The sequence below is a fragment of the Pagrus major genome, chromosome 8 (assembly GCF_040436345.1).
Source record: "Pagrus major chromosome 8, Pma_NU_1.0".
Lineage (NCBI taxonomy): Eukaryota > Metazoa > Chordata > Actinopteri > Spariformes > Sparidae > Pagrus > Pagrus major.
The window spans coordinates 3,540,567-3,560,187 of NC_133222.1; the positions used below are offsets into that span (position 1 = coordinate 3,540,567).

Below are 19,621 nucleotides of genomic sequence, written 5' to 3' on the forward strand. Positions count from 1 at the left end.
GACGTGCACGGATCAATATTCATACGCTTTAGGGGGGGTGTGTGTGATGTTATGCTGGACGTGTAATTCAATGCCACGCAATGTTGCTCCGCTCATACATCTGTATTCAGTTTGAAAATTCATCAAAGCACCCGCGGAAAGATCCTTATCAATTTGAAACCACAATCCATCACTGCAATTTTATCCGAATCCTCTCTCTGCAGTAAACTGTTCTTTTTCAGGCAATAACTCTGGTAACTGGCAGTGAGCCCCCAGACAATTTTGAATCACAGCCTGCAGCTGGAGCACAAAGCTCATATTGGTTGATCGCTGTACTCTTTTTACATGGCACAAGCTGTGGGCAGTGTCACCAGGACACACGAGCCTATCACAATCTCACTGGTGTTGTTTTTTTTACACTCTCTGACACGAGGGAGGGGGGTAAAGGCATTTCAAAGATATGTGCACCAGAATGACCTCAGAATGAATATATGACAGGGAGCCTTTTTGAATAGTAAGTGACCTCAAGCGATGTCAGTGGTATTGTCACTTAAGGTGAATTTGTGATGTCTAAAACAGACAGTGTCTGAGAGAGAGGACCCTCCGCTCGCTTTTCTGCTCTGTAACTTCTCTTTGAACTTCCTAAGTGCTTCATGAATACAAATCAAATCCTGTCTTTTATCATGTTGTCTCACATGGCAAAATGTGCCATGACTGCCAGCATGGGAGATAGCTGAAGCAGAGGCTAATTCAATCACAGGGGCCCAGGCCAGAGTGTGAGGGATAGTTGACTTGAGGGTTGCAGCACTTATCTACTGAGATGAAACGCCAACATACACATCACATAAAAAACAACAAAGCTGTAATGAATTTTTTAAAAAAAAGGGAGGGGGGAGGGGGGGATCATGAAACAGTCTCATCATCCCTCTTCTCCAACTGATAACTGAAAGCTGGAGGGCATTAAAGAGAAAAAAAAATAAATCACACTGCAGTACGCTGGCCGACGAACATTAGAAAGCTGCATGCTTACTTAATGAATAATTGACCGAATCCATTCCCTTCAATCAAACGGAGGCAGACACAGCTTCTGAAGCCAAAGGTTGTAGCCTCGCAGCATTTAAAGCGTTCTACCTTTGCTCGTGCGTCCCGCAGAGACCGGGGATGATGGGATTGTTGGGGCGGATGGAGCTCCAATAATGTGACTTCCATGTTCTGTATATTGACAGTTGTCTGTTGTTCTTCCTGGAATCGCACAGAAAAGAGAAGAAAAAAAAACAGGAAATGATGGAAAGTAGCGTTAAGAGGATCTGGCACTGACATCACCTAATAGGCCGTTTATGGCAGAGAGTAAGTGGTGTGTTTTTAAAATGTTAAAAATAGTCTGTTCATCAGAAGACAATGACTTAAGCGGCTGAAAACAGGAAGGTTTATTATGACAGGACGAGTTAAAATGGATGACTAAGCATCCAGCTCCTCTGGTTTTTCCATTCATCTGTGAACACAGTTATTCTTTTAACTTTTTCTCATAACGTTTGTGGGAGACCGACTCGACATGTTCCCCCTGGAAGGAGCTGCAAAAGAGCCATTTCTGGAAAACGCCATGACACCTCCATCAGGAGCAGCAGCCGCTCTGTAGCGCCGTTCATTGCAGCGTGCCTGCGTATATATACGGGCCCCTGAGGACATCTTCCCCCTCGTCAAAACCTGCAGGCAAGAAGCAGTTAGAGGAGCTGGATAAATATAAAGACACTTCCCTCTTGTATTAGGTACGACTAATTAGATTTGATCTGTGATCCCCTTCAGGCTCCCACCACCTACTGTAGTATTTAAGCTTGTGCTGTAGAAACCATAACTGTTTATTAATAGGGATATTAATTACGGTGCAACGTGTGCAGCCAGGTTCAGACTCTACCTTTGCCAATAATAATGCAGTGGCGGCATCATCAGGTTTTGATAAGGTCAGCGGTGCAGAAGTACAGCAACTAAAAACCAAACTTTCTCATTATGGAGCGCCATCTTCCGCCTTTTTAACTCAGAATGCCACATCTCATAAAGGTTTGACTTTCGTCCATTGAGAGACTCGGCAAAGTGAAATAAAAATGAGAACAACAGCATTCACTTTGAAGGCGAAAGAAAGCCAAAAATAATTTAATGATTAATGCATGGCCTGTTGTTTCTGATAAAAAAACCTGCACAACTTCAGGGCCACATCGTGTCTGAGGAGTGCGTTTGTAATATCTACACTGTGATTAGTGGAGCCTGGGGTTGCCTCAGTGATTAGCGCTCTCAGAGTACGATCATTGATTTGAACAGTATCTCCTTTTTTGTTTTATACCCCCGAACAATCCTGCTTCCCATTAGCACATTAAAAGATATCTCACATCATGGAAAAAAGACACAGGAGACGGTCATTGAAAAATAAAAATAAAATGAAAATTAGCACAGCTCGGCGTCCCCCCCTCGACTGAGAGGTGAGATTTTTGTAAGAGGCTGCGATGATGATCTCTCTGAGAGTGAGAACATTACCTCGGATGCAGGATGAAACTCCTCAACTCCTCTTCTCAGTTAATTATCCCAGCAAGCTCCGGCAATTAGGCAGGTTTCCATTTACTCGACCAGTTCAAGGCTATGAACTAATAGTGTAGATTTAATAATGTGCTATTTATGAGGTTGGGAGGATTAAGGGGGAACTCATTTGGGGCTATATGAAACATACTGAAGGCTTTTTTTCGAGAGTAATTCTTCTTCATCGCGGTGGGTCCTGCACCATCTAATGTATGATTTACGCATGAGCCTTAAACATAAGACAACTCCATTATCCACAGTTGGACCACTGGATCCAACAGCGTGATCTTCATTATCTGGTCCAACTCAGCCTCCATTTTTCTTTTGCAAAATCAGTGAGAACTGTCAGCGGTGATGACTCAGTACCAGAGAGACTAAAATAGATCAGTTATATCCTTGTCTGTCTCAAAAACACACTGCCTCATTTTCCCATTTCTTTTTATTCTTTGATTTTTTTTTTCACCAGAGTACACCGTTAAGTGGCCTCTTAATAAGAGCCGCTCTAAATCGACCTTATTCTCATATTTCATACGGTAGAGGTCTCCTATCCAGGCGAATGTACCCTGCCGTTCATCATCACCATTGTCCAGGGTGAAAAGGCTGTAAGCAGGGAGTACGGGGAGCTGTTTTCTAGCAGGACCAATCATTGGAAGAATAATGAGGAGGGTTTAAGCAGCTCCCAGGAACATACATCTCACCTCGCCTGCTTCAGAGCAGAGTTTGTTTTTCAAAATAAAAGCTAACATTACTAAATAGGCTGCTGGCCAAAAACAAATAGCAGTGAGTGCTCTTTTCAATTTCTACGCATTTGTGTTCAATTAATCTCAATCGATCTGTATGTGCGGAGCATCAATTCACAACAAGAGTCATCCGAACCAAACTCCTCGATTCAGTTATTTACAGAGAGACAACGTTTCCCCCGTGAGGAAGAAGTTAGAGACAGTGGTGAGAAAACAGCTGTCTTTAACAGGGAGAAACCTGGAGCAGAGCCAGGGAGGGAGGGGGGGAGAGAGAGGAGGGGAGGGGAGGGGAGGGGGAGGGAGAGAGAGAGGGGAGGGGAGGGGGAGAGAGAGGGAGGGAGAGAGAGGAGGGGAGGGGGGGGAGAGGGAGAGGGAGAGAGAGGAGGGGAGGGGGAGAGAGGGGGAGAGAGAGAGGGAGAGAGAGAGGGGGAGAGGGGAGAGAGGGAGAGAGAGGGGGGGAGAGAGGGAGAGAGGGAGAGAGAGAGAGAGAGGGAGAGAGAGAGGGGGAGAGGGGAGAGAGGGGAGAGAGGGGGGGGGAGAGAGGGAGAGGGGGAGAGAGAGAGAGAGAGGGAGAGAGAGAGGGAGAGAGGGGGAGAGAAACAGAGGGAGAGAGAGAGGGAGAGAGAGGGAGAGAGGGAGAGAGAGGGGGGGAGAGAGGGAGAGGGGGAGAGAAAGAGAGAGGGAGAGAGAGAGGGAGAGAGGGGGAGAGAAACAGAGGGAGAGAGGGAGAGGGAGAGAGAGGGAGAGAAAGGGAGAGAGAGGGAGAGGGAGAGAGAGAGGGAGAGAAAGGGAGAGAGACAGAGGGAGAGGGAGAGGAGGGGAGGGGGGAGAGGGAGGGAGAGAGAGAGGAAGAGGTGGAGACGAGCTGTGGGACTGATGGGGGGATACAGCAGCCACATTAGTAATAACAGCTTCACTAATTGAGATATTAATAATAATAAAACTATAATAACAACAATAATATTATTATTAATAATAATAATAATAATAACACTGTTGACATGTTTGTAGCTTCTCTCAACACTTCATGTCAGATATATATGTATGTATATATATATATATTGGTCCTTGGAGAAGCAGCTAGCTAAACCAGTTTGGGGCCATGTTTGGATGCCAACATGTTTTCAGCTTCACTCGTGTAACATTAATGTTGTTCGTCCTGAAAGCTGTGAAGCGTCCTTACCTCCACCTGCTCCACCACCTCCACCTCCTCCTCCTCCTCCTCCACCACCTCTTCCTCCTCCTCCTCCTCCTCCACCACCTCCTCCACTTCCTCCTCCTCCTCCTCCACCTCCTCCTCCACCTCCACCTCCTCCATCCCGCTCTTCACTCACACTGCCGGCTGCCACACGTCTGAGCTGCAGCAGTGATCTCCTGGATGTCCTCCATTACTGCTCGTTTTGGCCCCACTCACCCACAGTGAAGGGTCTCTGGCGCCCCCACCTGTCGCTTCACGGTACTGCAGTGTTGTAAACACTAACTGTGGGCAGTCACAGTGGACCGAGCATTAAATTACTGGGAAAAATAGACACTCAGTTAAAAGTTTGAAATTGGGTTTTCCAGATGAAATTACAGCGTCCAGACTGATGGAAAATTAAGATTACTGTGCTGGACAAACCATAAAATACTGATGGTTTAACTGCAGCATTAAAATTCGGAGTAGAGAACGCTCCTGGGGAAATAAAACTATAATAAAATTACACCGTTTCAAAAAGTCTAAAGTGGAGAAAGTATTGAAGAAATAAAAACCGCCCCGAAAAGCCTGCGGAAAATAGCTGAAGCCCACTTTAGATTTTGTAGATATACTTTTCAATTAAAAAAATATTGGTACATAAAGTAATAACGGCTGCAGCTGCGGCAGAGTGCACTGCCGATTATCAGATTATTTAAGGTCTGGACAATACGGATGGATGATTTTCAATTAGTAAATAAATACACTCAATTTTCTGACCAAGACAATCAAGCCAGTCAACAGTAAAAAGCCTGTTTAATTGCAGAATATATTGACAGTACAGTACAGCAATAAAAACACTGCCATATTGCTCCTATTTTACATGACTTACACAGCTGCTGTTCAGCTTATGAAACAAAAACAGTAATACGGTACGTGTACAGTAATGATGAGAAACACAACATACAGACAGGCTCACAGAGCGCTTCGCCCATCGCTTCCCCACTGACAGGTGGCCGTGTTAATTAAGAAATGCACAATATTAGAATAATCATACGAGCAAAGAACAAAGACACAGAGCATTCGATCCCTAACGGCGGCGGCGTCTTCGTCACCGCCGGCTCTAAAAGGGACAAACTGGGCTGAAACGACCGGTCACACGGGGAGCAGACAGCACAGCCACGAAGCCCACAGACGAAAACAAAAACCAAACAGAAGAATAAAAACCAAAAAAATATGGATTACTTTGTACGTACGCATTACATACATGACATGAAATGACTTGACATTGGTTCATGGTCATTACTCTGAACTGGCCTTCGTTCACCACATGTTACATCCTCTTTGTTACTTGTACCACAGTTCATGTATCACATGAGTGCTGTTTCATTTCACTACAAAGCTTCAGTTTGTAAGGGCACCACAGCTGCTGCGTCACAGCCTCCTTCTCCCTCAGCTACCGCAGGATCCTGGGAGCCGACCTGTCGTCAGTCATTGTCTTGCGGAGCCTCACGCCCCGGCGTATTGACACCAGCACATCCTTGTCTTCCTGGGTCATGGAGGACAGCTCCTGGGGCACGCACAGTGCCGGATCCCCTGGCAGTGAGCTTTGAAAGGGGAACTGACCCTCACCGAGGGCGTGAGCGCTGGCTGCCAGCTCCCCTATCTTCTCCACCAGGCTGTGGCGGTTGGCAGCGAGCAGAGGGTCCTCCTCAGCACTGTGGGCGGCCATGCCAGGGGCCTGCTGGGCATAAACAGTCCTGTCCGCCCCTCCTCCACCTCCTCCACAGCCCCAAGCTGTGTCAGGGAGGCTCATCCGCTTTGGAGAAGCCCTCATGTAGTCACTACTAGATGGGTCATCAGCGTACAGAAACTCCTCGCTGCCCACGCGATGCTGCGACGGGCTGGCATACCCCGGAGAATCTGGCACTGTGGGCGTCTTAACTGGCACGATGGGGGGCCGGATGGGGATGGGGCCTGACGTGGACGGCGTGCGTCTCACTCCAGTTTTGGAGGACGGCGTCCTGCGGATGGTGGCCGTCCCCGACGCGATGGCTCCAGAGCTGCTGCTACCGCCTGCACCGTTTGGAGTTCCCTGCAGGGTCTTACCTGCAGGCAGACCTGCTGTGCTGGCGGGCCTCTTGGTTTGGATCATGCGGCGGTAGCTCTGAGCGATGTTACTGTGACGCGGGATGGTGGAGGACTTGTCAAAGTCGGCCTGTCCTTCACTGTCAGCATCCCCATTGAGAGAGTAGCATTCATAATCAGAACCTAGAAGGTGAAAGTGAATCATGAGAATGTATTTTTAATAAAAGCAGTTTTTCTGCAGCTGTTGACTTTTATTCCATAATTATTTACTTTAATCATGTCAGCGCTGAAGGCAGGGGGTACTGCCCTTTGAATGACACAACATTGTCACCACATTTACATAGAAAATAGAAATCCTGTGCTGTAAATGTCTGTTGAGGCTGAGAGTGGCACCTTGAGAGGGTATGGTGTCCTCGGAGCAGGAGGGGGTGTTGGTCTGGGTGCTGTAGCCGCTGGAGTACTGCAGAGAGTCCCTGCTGCTCTTCTGCTGCTCCATACTCAAACCTCGGGTCAGGACCATAGCGAGAGTACTGGCTGCTGGAGAGAGCGGCTCGCCATGCTGAGACACACACACACACACACACAGACGTACAGGCAGGTAGGACATACATAAAGATTAGCACACATTTACATATGCAATTCACCACACTTATATTCTCACAGCATACAAATTCATATGCTTAAATTTACATTTTTCACTCTTACCTTGGCTGCAATGGTTCCTGGGCCGATTCTCGCTCGGTGCGGATCATCTGGTTGCATCCCAGAATACCCCAGCGGGCTGGGCGGAGCTTCAAGTTCTCTCATCTTATCCACAGACTCCCTCCTACGCTGCAGAGTGCTGGCCAATGATGGCTCGCAGGAACTCGATTTGGCCCAGTCCTGCGGTAGCAGAAGGAAAAAATGAGACTGTCTCCCAACTGTGCATCTCCAGCGCTCGCCGTCCAACAGTTAAACATGGAAGCTGCTGATTTGGCTCATGAGCTGGTTAGAAGCTGATGCAGACATTAGGCTATGTGAGTGTTGTTAAATGAAGAGAGCCGTCTCAGTTTGGCGCATCTTTGCGAGGAAAGATTGGAAAAACTGAGCTTGATGAGAACCAGCAAAATGAAGGCAATAAAACACAAGAAGCAAAGAAGCAACAAAGTTTTAAAAAAGAGCAAACCCAAAAGTGAAATTGCAAATGAAAACAAACCTTCCAGCTAGGAACCTTTGATGTAGGTGAGGGGGTGTTGGATCCAGGGGAGTGGTTAAATGTGGGGGACGCAGGAAGTATGACAGAGAGAGGCCTGATGGTGCCAGTGTGAGAGAAAGCAGGGCGAAAGGTACCGAAGGATGAGCATGAGCCAAACTGCGGAACGGACAGACAAGTCTGAGTCAGAGTGCTCAACACCCGTGAATAGTCCACGTCAAACCGGCCCGCGGCTGTCGAGTGGAGCCCACAGGCCTCTTAACAGTATAGAAGATAACATTGAGTAAAAATGCACAGCACATTGTGTGTGTTTGCGTGTGTGTGTCCAATAAAGCGATGAGAAGCATGCAGTACTAACCGCTGTAGGAGAGTTGCACTCGCTGACAGACTGGCAGGTTTCTGAAGCCTCAGAAGAGGCTGAGCTTGTTGATTTCTGGGTAAAGGGAAGATGAAGTAAAAAAAAAAAAAAAACAGTGGAGGGAAAGAGGAAATGGAGAGAGAGGTGTAAGAGATGAGAGATGCACAGGAAGAGGGTGGGAGTTGGAGAAGAGTGTTGATGAGCTTTAGGAGGAGGGAGGTGTTTTCATCTCTGAGGGGATCTATATAGCGTAGTCTAGATTGAAAGCAAAGTAAGATCATTTATTCAGAAAAGAACATTGCATCAGTCGGCGTGCTGGCGAGTTTGTTATGTACACTGCAATAAGTTCAGACCGTGAGAGCTTGAATAACTTTATCAGTCCAGGGAGAAAAAAAATCAACATTGGTAACTGGTAAAGCACTGCTGCAGCGAGGAGCTCTGACTATCAAGCTCTCACTGAGACTATGAGTCTACCTTCTGAAATACAAACAAGACTGGTGCCAGAAAAAGGACAGAGGATTATTTCAGTTTCTGTGTCATCCTGCCCTGCAGCATCACTGCTTGTGTAATGTGTGGCGCTAACAAGTCCTGCTGCAGTAACATCCCCTTATTTCCTCCTGATCGAAGTACGAACTGTAGTGTAACGGCTTGAGACTGCTACTGCACCTGGCTGGCGATGTCAGAGGGCATGGGCGACGGAGGCTTCGAGTGGGTGTTGGCGTCCTGGGACACGAAGCCCGAGTCGTGGGAGGAGACGCTGCTGAGCCGATGTGCTCCGGCCGAGGGCATCTGGAGGAGGCTGTCGACAGGATATCACATCAGTGTATAACTCTACATGTACAGAAGATGAAGTGAAGTGCACTTGTGTTCGCATTTACTAATTAAATGACAATTGAAATGAATTAAAGAGTTGTACTGCAGTTCAGTGTTGTCCAGCAGAGAGCAGCACAAACCTGCCAGCAATGACTCAGATCTTTCTCTCTTCTGATTGAAATTTCTTCCCCAAAACTACGGAGTGCACCTTTAAAATCACAATCAACTGTCCAGTCACATTGGGGGGCCTGACCTGACAGCAGCTATGACGGACAGTCTGTCACATTAAAAGCGTTCCCTGTGGGGCGGCCGGGAAACTCACATCTGTGATCGACTGTCAGCTGTTTGAAGAATCTTCAATCGTAAATATAACTTGATGTGCTAAACGTCCCTGCAGCCAGCCGGCACATAAGAAACTCTTTTAATGTGAAAGGTCGTCTTTTATAGCTGCTGTCAGTCCCTGACTCATGAACATACACCCACCCCCGAAGCAGTGATGGGTCAGTTGTCTGTATTTAATTGTGGCGTTGATAATGCATCTCGCTTTCTAAAAAGGAGAAGCTCGAAAAAGCTAACAAAGAAAATGAATTAAAAAAAAATTAACGGTCGTGTTTTGCATTTTTCTTATCGTCAGGTCGACTTCAACACCTGGTGTGGGCTCCTTCAGTTCACGTAAGTAATAATCATGAGTAATAATCATTTATGAAAATAATGTGATTGTATACCATGGTATTAATATAAAGTAGTTATTTTTTTGTTGTACAATTTGTTTCGAGTCTGAAAAGAGGATTAATATCCTGTATCAGAAATGTTTCAATACATTTCAAAACAACATTTATTATGTTATCGAAGAAAAAGGCTAATTAAGTGTCCTATTAAAATGTGTTCATCATTTTATTCATTCATACAAATACAAATTACAAAGTCTACTTGATTTCTTTGCTGGATTTGTTTTCATTTTGGCATCAGAGATCTTCTATAAAAACAGTATTCATGTAAAAACAAACAGGATTGTGATCAAGATTCTGGTATTTTTCCCTCCTCATCTTGTTTCTAAAACTTGTTGTGGCAGGATTTGTGTAGAGGCCGTAACGAAAACAGCAAAACACGGAATGAAAAATTGATCACAAAAGCAGAGAGAACATGAAGACAGCGTTGTGCGAAAAGTCCAACTGATGCTGTTCGTCTAATTTTGGTGCATCAAAGAGCATTAAAAAGTTATTTCTTCTTTGATTTTACTTTCCCCCTGAACACCAACAGCTGTCTTCACACTTTGTGCCTCTCGCTGCTGTCCTTCTCACTCAGCGTTACTTCTTTTGTCACCCACGCATTTCTAAATGTGCGACCTGTGCTTTTCAGCTTCCCATCTGGAATATATCTGAAAATTATCATATCTCCTTAATGTTCGTCCTCTAGGATGACGCTTGAGGAGACGTGCCAAATTAAATATGACAAAATCAAATAACCTTAAATGATTCAACGATCTCCTGATGTCCTCGTTCACTTAACAAACACTCCTTGTTTTTCTTCTAACTCGCAGCCAAGACCTTCGTCTCTCCATCACATTTATAAAATGTCTGTGAATCACCGTTATATTGAGAAAATCCTGTTATACTTGGGGATTTTCAATTTTTTTTCTTATCCACAACTCCACCATGGCAAGCCTTTCTACTAAAAAGGAGAGAAACTCTGTGACCTTCGGCTTGTCAAAACCCTTTTTACAGACTTAGTGGATAAACTGAAAAATGTACAGCGATCAAGCTGAAACCAAGGTTGTTTCCACAGAAAAGCTGACATTTGGGAGATATAAACTTTTCAAGGACTGGTCTTATTTTACCCTCCAAACATCAAGCTAACTGACAAAGTAACGGTTTTGATGCACGTTACAAACTTACAGTCTGTGGCTACGAATACGTGTAAAAGACAGACGAAAAACAGACGGCAGTGCTGATTGGTGCAACTATCAGGGAGGCTCTGTCGGGAAGTGTCACACGCGAGGTGTTAACTTGTGATAACCCGGTTCGATGATCCTGTAACTCGACATTACAGGGTTTTATTTGTAAAGAAAAGCTTGTCTCGTGACCTGGAGAGCACCTCCGACCCATATATGCGTGATTAAATTGTTGAACTATCACCATTAGACTTCCTAAAAATGTGGGATTTTGGTTCTCATGCAGGCTCACGGCTGTCAGGCTGTAATGTTTCACAGCTTTGGTCCTAATCTGGCTGTAAGAAGCTTGAGAAGTGCAAATCTGCCAGGAGCAAGAGCCGAGAAGCTGGCAAGACACACCGTGTACAGCATGTTGACTGTCACTGATAGTCTGTCTCCGGCTGTGTGCTGAGCGAGCGAGGTCACCTACTCGCGTTCACATGACAACCTTTAATAATTCAGCCGCTATAATAACACATCTGACCCAACACACGAAACAGGCCACATCTATATGTATGTGTGTGTGTGTATTGGATGTACCTGCACATGCTGCTCTTCCTGGAGCCGGTGCTGCTCGGGGAGGAAGGAGGGGTCTGGTAGGACCAGCTGTAATCAGAACCTTTCAAGTCCCGGATCACCTGCGAGCAGCAACACATGACCGAGTGGTGAAGATACGGTGGCAACAACAGAAGTGGGCAACATTGTTTTTTTACATGATGAGAGAAAAAAGACAGATTGTGGTAAATTACCGAGGATTACAACTTGTTCCAACATTTACCCCAGAACAAGTTATTTTTTAAGCCGTGCTGAGGGACATATGAGAGGATTAATTAATTTGGAAACAGGTCAGTTCAGTCAGGCTGTGGTGAGACTAATAAGAAGGGGAATAAGAGCAGAAATAAAACGAGAGCATCCTCCCATCCAACATCCAAAAGCTGCATTAAAGCGTATCTGTGCATTATTTTCTAATATTCTGCCAACAAACATCATGAGAAGTCAACACTTTTGACCTTTTCCCCTCGCCCGTCTGTTGCTCTCAGCAGTAAAGCTCATTCATTGGTTACTAATATATAGTTTCATTTTCTAGAAAAGGTTATTTAATATCTTTAAACAGATGGTTAATATAGCTTTAAGCAAATGTTGGAGTAAACAGTGCATTTGTTGGGGAATATTTTCACTGCCAGACTGATCCCCACGTGGTGCTCTCAGGAGTGTTTACAGCAGATGGATGGAGTAAGTGGAACTCAACACTCCAAAAAATAAACCTATGAAGCCCTTTTTCTATAATTTAGGACAACAATGGACGTAAAAAATGTTATATTGAGCTTTGGACATACAAAAAGCACTTGTAAGTGACCATCTCCATCATCATCATTATTTTAAATTACTTTTTTCCACATATAAAGCACTCCACAAGGCCCGTAAACACACTTTAATGTGTAATAAAATTGGCGGAGTTACTCTTTAATGGAGTAGCCCGTCTAAAAAGTGTTTCCAGCAGTTAGCTTACATAAAAGAGGTCGGCTACTAATGCTAATCAATATTATCGGCACGAACGCAATTGTAGAAAAATGTCATAATCAAGCCGATTGATGGCCGTAAATTCAAACTCTGAAGCTGCTTTACAGTATTGAACTCGTGTTACCTGCTCACTGGCTGGTGGCAGCTTGTGTGGGTCTTCGGTCAACACGGTGAGGTCATCAACAATGGCCTGTAAATGTGTTATCTCTCCCAGCATGGCGATCTCCACATTCTGGAGGGGAAAACAGGAATCGAATTAAACAGCTACCAACAACAAGAGCAAGCAAAGGAAGTCATCTGTGAAACATCAGTGCTGTTTGCACAACAAAGGCTAAATGTCGCTCACCACCACCGGCTGCAGCATGTTGATGAATGTACAGTAACGCCCTCTCTCTTCCAGGAGGGCTCTGCGCACCGCCTGCTTCTCCGTCTCCTCCATCAGCAGGTACAGGTCGCTGACGTCCTGCATGGCACTGTCCAGCTGGGGGCGCAGGTTCCCCCGGCCTGCCCGAGGCAAAGCAAAGGGTGCAGAGAGAGTTGAGGGTGGAGGAGGGGGAGTGGGAGTGGGAGTGACATGAAGGAAAGTGTACACAGTGCAGGGAGAGAGTAAAAAAAATGAGAGACGATTAGAAGACATGATGATAAACTGCTGGTGTGCTACAGGTCAATGCACGGACGAACACCACACTCAAATGGTTCATGTGCATGAGGGATGAGAGGACACGCAGTAATAAATTGATGCAGAGGAACCTGAAATGAACTTGATTAGACACACGGATGTAAACAGAATGTGTGAGAGTCATTCAAGACTGCATACCACAGTGACATGAGGTGATACGGAGGATGAACGAAGGCAGATTAATTAATGAAGATGACCACGAAGCTACACTGGTTGTATGATTTACGCAGACGTGTGCTGACCAGTTATAAGCTTTTTAAAAACAACCCTGCAGTGTATCCTGGCATTTTTGGTTCCATTTTAAACAAAGCACTCAAGGAAGGAAGATAGTTTGAGTGAAATCAGATTTGTGTCGCGCTGCACTGCCAGCAAAAAGCTCTCTGCAACACTATATATGTCTTTGGCTCTCGTTAAATCAAGAGTCCCATTTAGTCCATAAAAAACAGGAGTTTGGGTGTTTTTGGTAGAAGACTTTGAAACATTTGCTGCCACCGTAGAGCCAAATGTCAACTCATTAAAAAGAAGCTATTCTTACTCAGAGGAACGACGGGTTGTCTGACTGATATGTTGCCAAACAAGTGGAAGTTTCCTACCCTGTTAAAAAAAGGCATTTAGAAAATGGAAGGCTACTTTTAAAAACATCAAACATGGCCTGCTGCTACACTTAAATAGAACAGAGCCATTGTTTAAGGATGAGTTCACCCAAAAATACAAATTCATTTATGCATTCATCGTCGACTCACCCTCTTTTCAGATGGAAAGTCAGGTGAAGTTTTCGTGGTTCAGAGCAAAACAGTGCTGCAGCATTCTCCCTAAACAACTGAAGTAGATGTGGACTAAAAATGTGAAAAAAAACAACCAGAACAAAACAAACAACAACAGAAGTGGCCTCGTGCAGCTCGTCTGGCGTAACCCATGTCTCCAGAAGGTCATAAAAATGTTTTTTTCACCCTTTTTAGAGGTGAAATCTTCAGCACTTGCAGCCGCTAAGCTGAAAGCATTAGCAGCTTTGGAGTGGCTGCACGAGTTTGGTTTATAACGAGCTGTGGGGAGCCATTTTGTTTTGTTCTGTTGTTTTTCCCCATCTAATCCAATTGTTTAGGAGAACGCTGTTTTGCTGTGAAGCTCCAGAAATGTTTTGCGGACCACGAAACTTCACCTGACTTTCCATCAGCATGAGAGCGAGTAGACAGTGAGTGAATTTTCATTTTTGGGTGAACTTATCCTTTATTGTTATCTGTAATCTTTAATATTAGGATATTTACAGTGCGTGCATCGCTTGAGGAATAGCTCAACATTCAATTGTTTTATTTCTTGCCGAGAGTTAGTCGGGTCATATCTGTAAGATGGTAGCTTAGCTTAGCATAAATACAGGAAATGGAGGGGGAAACGAGTACACTGGCTAGCTCTGCAACATAGCAGTGTGTCGTTTTAACACTTGTGTTTCTGTTTGGATTAAACAAACCAGATTAATGTTTATTAGTGAATTTGAGAGAAGCAGGTAGGTGGATTTTGTCACCTTTGGCAGAGCTAGGCTACAGCCTTTGTGCTAAGCTAAGCTTACTTTCTGCTGGTGGTGACATACACGAGTGAGGTATCAATCTTCTCACCCAACTCAGTGTATTTCCAAAAAACGTCAAACAACTCCTTCCTTTAACCAAAAATGCTCAGATAGCACAGGGTTTACTTCGACTGGCAGTTTGATCTAAAGATGACCACGATGCCTTCGAACATAAAAACTATCCCATGAAGTGCTCACACAGGACACAGCACAGCAGACATACCTAGCAGCTCTACAGCCACGGGGAAATAGCCAGAAAGAAACAGAGGAGGGTTGCAGAAACAGGCGGGGAGGAGGGAGACAGAAGAACAGGCAGTGTTAGCTGTATCACATCAGGGCACATTGCAAGTTTATGACGAGCCCGTATCGCAGGTGTAGAGCGAGTCCGTGATGGAAATAGGAATTTAATTACATCCAGCAGTAAGGGGCTAACGCAAAGCACAGCCAGGAAAGAAGATCATTCCTTTGATTTATGAGGTAGAAGCTGACTAATCATCCAGAGCTGGAGAGCAGCCTCTGAAACTGTGCCAGGCATTTTTGGGTTGATTGAGTTGTCATGTCGGGTGCGAGGCTCTAGATGGCGCCAGTTCAATCTGAACCGTTTGTTCGGAGCAGGAACCAGCAGCCAAGACGACTCAATAAAGTTGTGTGTGGTGTGTTTTATATTAATTATCAGGTTCTTGTTCCCTGTTTTATTTTCTCACCTTTTCTTGCTTTTTTCTGGAGTTTTATGGTATCTAGCGACTTCCTTTTGATTTCCTGACGAGACCGCTTGTATTCTGTGGAGAGAAAGCCGAACACGCGTCAATTCCTGTCCGATACACAGTGCTGACAAACAACTATTTACAGTGTGCGTTTCCTGGTTATTGACCTTTGGCATGGTCTTTGTCCAGCTGATTAGCCGTCTTCTTCCACTCCTCAATCCTGTCCTGGAGCGGCGTCACCAGGCCTTCCATAAGAGCACTGCACAGCAGAAAGGAGACATGAGAGTGAACGAGACAGAATAACAAATTCTAGGCACAAAAGCACTCAACGAAGAGTGGCAGAGTGAGAGGAAGGTCACGCTATAATCCTCCCCAAGGTAACAGAAGAGAGAAAATTGCAGTGGAGAGGGTGGAGGAAAAAAAAATAGAAAACACAGATGACACTTACTTGGTGAAGTGGCGTAATTTTGCCTCAATGCTGCGGTGTCGCATGCACATCCTTGTCAGAGCTGAGCCGACGTCCCTGGTGGCACCTTGGATAAGACAACAAAACAAAATTGTCACCTGTGATATATCAAGAGGGCTGCGCTGCAAATCTCAGATGTGCCTCTTGGCCTGGAAAAATGCGAGGAGACGCATCAGGAGAGGGTTTTAAAAGGTCTGATTCTCTCCCGTCAGTCGGAGCACTTGCCAACCTTGAGAGCTCAAAAACAGGGACACCAAAGCAGGCGTCTACCTGGAGCCTGGAGATTCAAGGACTGTGTTTTCCTGCACTCTGGTGACATTTAAAGTATGAAAATAAGAAAATAGGAAGTAAAATGCAGCAGTGTTTTTATGTCAAATAACTTGTGTGAATCTGTGGCATCACCTTTCATTCATTCATTCATTTTCCGCCCCTCACAGAGTCTGTGCACGCCTTCATCAGCCCCTCGATGGGGATTGATGTGGCGTGACCCACGTGATCGATATAAAAATCAACGCGGCAGATTTTACAGCCCTTTTCCTTCAAAACTTTAAGTGAGAAACGTGACTTCTTCTCTCCTGTGCGTCTGAAATTTGCTCAAATATCGTTTCCTCTCCATTTCTTTGTCCGTCTCTCACTCACTGAGGAGCCCTGCGGTGCTAGAAACTAAACTAAAAGGGGAAAAGGTGTGAAAAATTGGCATGAATTGCAAGAAATACAGGAGAACTGCGACACCGGAAGTAAACTAGTCCAGAGGACAATAAAAGACGGGAGTCGCCCGGGAAAATCAGGAGGGCTGGCAAGTATGTCAGATTAATTTATCAGGGAGTTTTTCTTCCCTGATGGAGACGTGTTTCCTGCTGCAGCCACTAGGTGGACGAGTGCAGAGCCCATAAATGTCCCATTTCTTTAGGGTGAAAACAAATGTGACACAGTTCCTGAAAACTAAAATCCTGCACTCACGTCCCTTTGGACAAAACATTCATTTTACGCTTGAACATTGCGTGCATGAAGATTCCCACCACAGTTGCTAAATAACAGCTTGTGTGACTTGCTTACTGTACTTTTCCTCTCTGCTGAAGTGTAATTAAAATGGGGGTTTACGGCCCCTAAAGCCCAGGCTGGCCCCGCTGTCTTACTGCCGGTTCACAGGCCGGTGTAATATGTGGCAGCGCTGATCCCGTTGTAATCTGGGCCACATAGGGCTAATCTGAGGGTCTCTCACCACACACACAGGGAAAGAGAGAGGATGCCTCACAGAGTAGAGGCATGCACGACTGTATTTGTGTTCATCGTGAATGAACATTTGTGTGCCCGTGGACAGGTGGTGTGATTTACCAACCCCCCACCCGCCCAGTCATCCACCCTTTCCGAAGTTCTCACCCCCTCCGTCCTGGAGGAAAAAGGAGGGAACCTTGTAAGGGGATATCCCTCTATTCTTCCCTGCCTGCTCTGCCTTTCCTGTTCTCTCTGTTTCCTAAACACCATTCATGCAGGGCGGACAGAGAGCGAGAGAGAGAAACTGGCTCTAACCTGCACTGTAAAAACAAGACAGAAAAGAAAGAGTGATGACACGGAGTGAAACTAAAAGAGAAAACACGACTGATATAGCAGACCTGAAGTCAGACACCGAGCGGTGAATGCTCCAGATGGTTGTCCGGTGAGATCTGCGCTATTTTCCAGGTTATCACAAAAAAAGAAAGTAGGTTACTGCCTCCAGTGGATACCACGTCACACTGCCAGTTCAAAGAGCGTTTCGCTCCAGCGCTCTGCCGTCAGGGACTTCAGTGTGCCAGTTCAAAGACACTGAGAAACAGATCTGGACTCTTTCCAACAGGCAGATGTAGAATAACTTCAGTGTGTTTCAGTGTTCTGGGTCTGCGTTGCTTTCCTAGGTGACTGTGGAGGGGTTAGAGGTGAAAGGTCATCCAGCTGCATCACACACAGGCCTTAAAACACCAGCAGGAAGTGATCGAGCGAACATGTGGAACCTGTACGCCGAGCTCTTGATATAAATAGCCAAAGCGGTTGTCCGTCTTTACAGGACTGGGTGTTGAGTATCTGTCATGTAGCAGCCTCTCTTCATGAAGCCAAGAGAGGACACGTGCACACAGGTTATGCATCTCTCCCCTTAAAAGCATTACGGGAGGCGTCCACAGCTGCAAATCAGCTCTGGCAGGATGGAGGGAGGCTGAAGGAGAGCTGGAGGGAGAGGGGGTGAGGTAGTAATGTGGCCTCTTTTATCTCTCTAACAGACCTTCCCAATGTCACCGTCAGCCAGCGAGGACAACCCCCAACCCCCCACTCTCCTCTCCTCTCCTCTCCCATCCACACCTGCCAATTTCTTTTCCTCTCCCCTCCTCTTCCCCTACCGTCTCCTCCTCTCCTCCTTCCCCTCCCAGAGGGGGATCAGCTGACAGCTACATCCTGGGGAGGTCCAGGGGCTTCCTGGCCGTGTCCGCGATCCCCGCTGGCCTCTGGCCTCGACCGGATGGACAGGGACAGAGTGATTCACTCCCATAGCGCCATGCACGCACGCACGCACAGGCATGTGACAAACACTTACAAGCTGGAAGGTTAAGATCGAGTAGAAAGACGAGTGTTTCTGCTGAGTTTTGTAGATTTCTATCTGACCTCAGTTACTATTCCTGATGTTTCTTCCTTTCTCCCCTGTTAAAGTGTTTTTGTTTCGTTTATTCTTATCCAAGCCCTTTCAGAAACAATTTTGTGATGTGGGATTTTGGGCCATATAAAACACAATGAACTCAACCATCCCTCCATCTAAATCTATCAATAGTCGTCTTTGTAGGAGCTTGAAACCTGGCTGAAGTGCGTAGGAGCTGGGAAAGTGATTATTTAGCAGACCCGGGCACCCCTGGGGCTTTAGGGGGAGCAGTGCCGACCTCATAGCAGACACCCACACGTGCATGAATGAAGCAAAACACAGACCAGAATGGAGCGCTATTATGCAACGCAGCCATATATCTTAAGACACGGAGCAAACAACTGGGAGCAACTGAACAGCCAAACAGAAATGTGTGGTTCATTATAACAGCAACTGCCGTGCACGTCAGAGAGGCTGACGGCGCCTGGTTCAAAACGTCCCCGACGATAAATCGCCAGCAGATCTGCTGCATGTAGAGGAGTACATGGGTCTGTTGGTGGGAAGGTCAAGCCGACCCCCCTCCACACACTGCTGGGTTCAGTTGGGAACTTTAAGCTCCAGCATCCAGGACCAGCTCAGTGTGGTCTAAGCGTTTAGTGAGTGGTCCCATCCAGGGCTCTGGTTCTGATTAACTCCCCTGATTCCACGGGGGGAAAGGAGGAGCGTTTTAATGGGCCTGCTTTATAGGGGGCTCTCCTGCCAGGAGCCACCGGGAGCCAGGAGCTAAACTGCCACAGGCCCTCGTTCCTTGATGTCTTCAACATGGGAGCTTAAGCTAAACTATCTCTCTCTTTCAGCATCTGAGAACCCTCTCGGCTCGGCTCAGGTTTCATTGCACTCGAGACTACCGTGCTGGGCGAGCTGCTGCCGTAGTTAGACCCGAATCCAGTTCTCCTGAGACCGTCGGTGCTCCCTCTCTCTCTCTCTCTCCTTCCTGTGTCAATAAAGCATGTTTATGCGGGCTGTAGAGCGAAAAAGGTACAGAACATCCTCACAGTTGCACTGCCAGGAATATGAAGTCATTTTTTTTTTGTTGCTAAGCCCTCATGCAGCAGCCGCTTAGCTAAGGAAATTCCATCATCCGTGAGACAACAGTTATTCCTCTCGTTGGCATCTCGGCTGCCGAGCTGGCACAGACAGTTAAGCCTCCTGCCTTTACCCTCCCTCACTCATTTTAAGTGGTACAGAATGT

General features: G+C 46.1%; 1 protein-coding gene across 2 annotated transcripts in view; it reads right to left on the reverse strand.

Moving 5' to 3' along the window:
• Positions 1 to 5,252: 5,252 nt before the first annotated feature.
• Positions 5,253 to 19,621, reverse strand: part of mtss1la (MTSS I-BAR domain containing 2a) — a 28,795-nt gene continuing 14,426 nt past the window's right edge. Inside the window, exons 4-15 of one of the 2 annotated variants that reach the window (XM_073472693.1) lie at positions 15,750 to 15,834; positions 15,469 to 15,560; positions 15,302 to 15,376; positions 12,704 to 12,861; positions 12,482 to 12,589; positions 11,377 to 11,474; positions 8,760 to 8,892; positions 8,094 to 8,168; positions 7,739 to 7,894; positions 7,249 to 7,425; positions 6,937 to 7,102; positions 5,253 to 6,726 (exon numbers count right to left, since the gene is read on the reverse strand). In XM_073472693.1, the coding sequence (XP_073328794.1) occupies positions 5,912 to 6,726; positions 6,937 to 7,102; positions 7,249 to 7,425; positions 7,739 to 7,894; positions 8,094 to 8,168; positions 8,760 to 8,892; positions 11,377 to 11,474; positions 12,482 to 12,589; positions 12,704 to 12,861; positions 15,302 to 15,376; positions 15,469 to 15,560; positions 15,750 to 15,834 (2,138 nt within the window). In that variant the 3' untranslated portion in view covers positions 5,253 to 5,911. The remainder of the gene's footprint in view (positions 6,727 to 6,936; positions 7,103 to 7,248; positions 7,426 to 7,738; positions 7,895 to 8,093; positions 8,169 to 8,759; positions 8,893 to 11,376; positions 11,475 to 12,481; positions 12,590 to 12,703; positions 12,862 to 15,301; positions 15,377 to 15,468; positions 15,561 to 15,749; positions 15,835 to 19,621) is intronic. The other variant, XM_073472694.1, reaches the window with a different exon arrangement.